At 37.9% G+C, this 1,677-nt stretch overlaps 1 protein-coding gene across 1 annotated transcript in view; it reads right to left on the bottom strand.

The window, feature by feature from the left end:
• LOC101861903 overlaps positions 1-1,150 on the bottom strand; it is a gene marked incomplete in the record, with an annotated part of 15,648 nt that extends 14,498 nt beyond the window's left edge. Inside the window, 2 exon segments of the mRNA XM_005103826.3 lie at positions 188-320; positions 1,026-1,150. Of these exon segments, the coding sequence (XP_005103883.3) occupies positions 188-292 (105 nt within the window).
• Between the last annotated feature and the right edge of the window lie 527 nt (positions 1,151-1,677).

Here is a 1,677-nt window from a genome sequence, read left to right as displayed (position 1 = left end):
GTGTGTGTGTGTGTGTGTGTGTGTGTGTGTGTGTGTGTGTGTGTGTATGTGCGTGCGTGTGTGTGTGTTTTGTGTGTGTGTTGTGAATGTCTGGAGTTGATGAAACAAAACACATTACGCGTAACGTCTGTTTCCCTGTGTGGCGTATTTTATGTAAATATGTATATTATAATAGGAATCTTTTTACCTTGTGACCAAGTAGCTCTGTCTTGTAGGTCAGCGTGTACCCGTGTGTACATAGACATAAAGATGCCAACACAAGGACAAAGCAGAGTCCTTGGAATATCGCCATATTGTCAGTGCAGGTGTGATTATCAAGTCTGAGGGGAAAAATCATACGGAGAAGGGTTTAGGGGATAGAATAAAAATATTGACGCTTATGTCATTTATTTGTGTTGCAAGTGCTGTAAAACTTACTAAGACTAAACTTAGTAAAACTAGAATAAAATGAAAATATAACCACCGATAATATTTGATTTGGATAATCTTACCAACACACATGGTTTATACAGTTGAATATACAGAAAGAGAGAGAGAGAGAGAGAGAGAGAGAGAGAGAGAGAGAGAGAGAGAGAGAGAGAGAGAGAGAGAGAGAGAGAGAAGGGGGGGGAGACTGCACCTAGAGGGAGAAAGAGAAAATTACGAAACACTGCACACGAAAGCATTTGCGGTTTGATTGTTTCTTGATTGGGGGTCTTTTCTCTTACTTTCTATCTGGGCTGTTTTTTTTCTTTTTTTCTTTTGATTTTCTGGTTCCTTTGCTGTTTGTTTGTTTATTGTTGTTTTTTAATTCATTTTTTTTCTTGGATTCTTAAAATTTTTATTTGGTTTGGGCCATTTAATTTATTTTTTTTTCTTTTAGTTGGATGTTTTATCTCTTTTTATTCTTTCATTTGGGGGAGGGAGGGGCTTTTGTTTAGAGGGTTTGATACATTAAAAGAGGGTGGGGTAATAGTTCTATCCATATAAAGTTATTGTACCTTATACTAAGAGCACTTTTTAAAAAGTAATGTTTTAAAACTCACCATAACCGTGCGGATATTTGATCAGCGCCATGGGTTTCCTGCTTGACAATTTGCAATGCAGACAAAATCTTAACACTTGATCCAAGCGAATCAAAACTGAATAAGATATGTTTTTCCTTTTTTTCTTCTTTTTTGTTTTTTTTTGGGGGGGGGGACTTCGACTCCATACATCATGTGATATGTTAATTGCGCAGAATATTGAATAGAGCCGAGCGGCTTGCCATTCCTGATTTCATAACCTGGGCAACAGTCAAAACGTCCTGACCTTGAAACGTTTAAATAAACTCGAACAGCCTTCAATAAAGACGTGTGTGCCGAAGGATCATGCAGAGGGCTTTATGGCAAGAAAAAGTGAGGAAGCGGGGAGGGGAGGGGGGGATTGAGAGAGAGTTGCACGTGACTGCACTTTAGCGCTTGTTTTTTCTATGTGTTCAATGTTTAACAAAACTTTTTTTAAAATTAAAACTGTTTCATGTAACAGGTAAATGAAGTGGAAGGATCATACGGTCACTGTATTTCTCAAACGTTGTAACAGCACAATTACTGGAAGTCAATAATAAGGACTAGATCTAATAGTTCGTCCATTACCAGCTGATGATGACCATTAACATCCGAGTTATGGACTCTGCTAGCTACGGCTGGAATATATATA

Source organism: Aplysia californica, unplaced genomic scaffold (assembly GCF_000002075.1).
Source record: "Aplysia californica isolate F4 #8 unplaced genomic scaffold, AplCal3.0 scaffold00391, whole genome shotgun sequence".
In the NCBI taxonomy this organism is placed as follows: domain Eukaryota; kingdom Metazoa; phylum Mollusca; class Gastropoda; order Aplysiida; family Aplysiidae; genus Aplysia; species Aplysia californica.
Note: the sequence above shows the minus strand (reverse complement) of the source record. Positions and strands in the feature narration are given on the sequence as shown.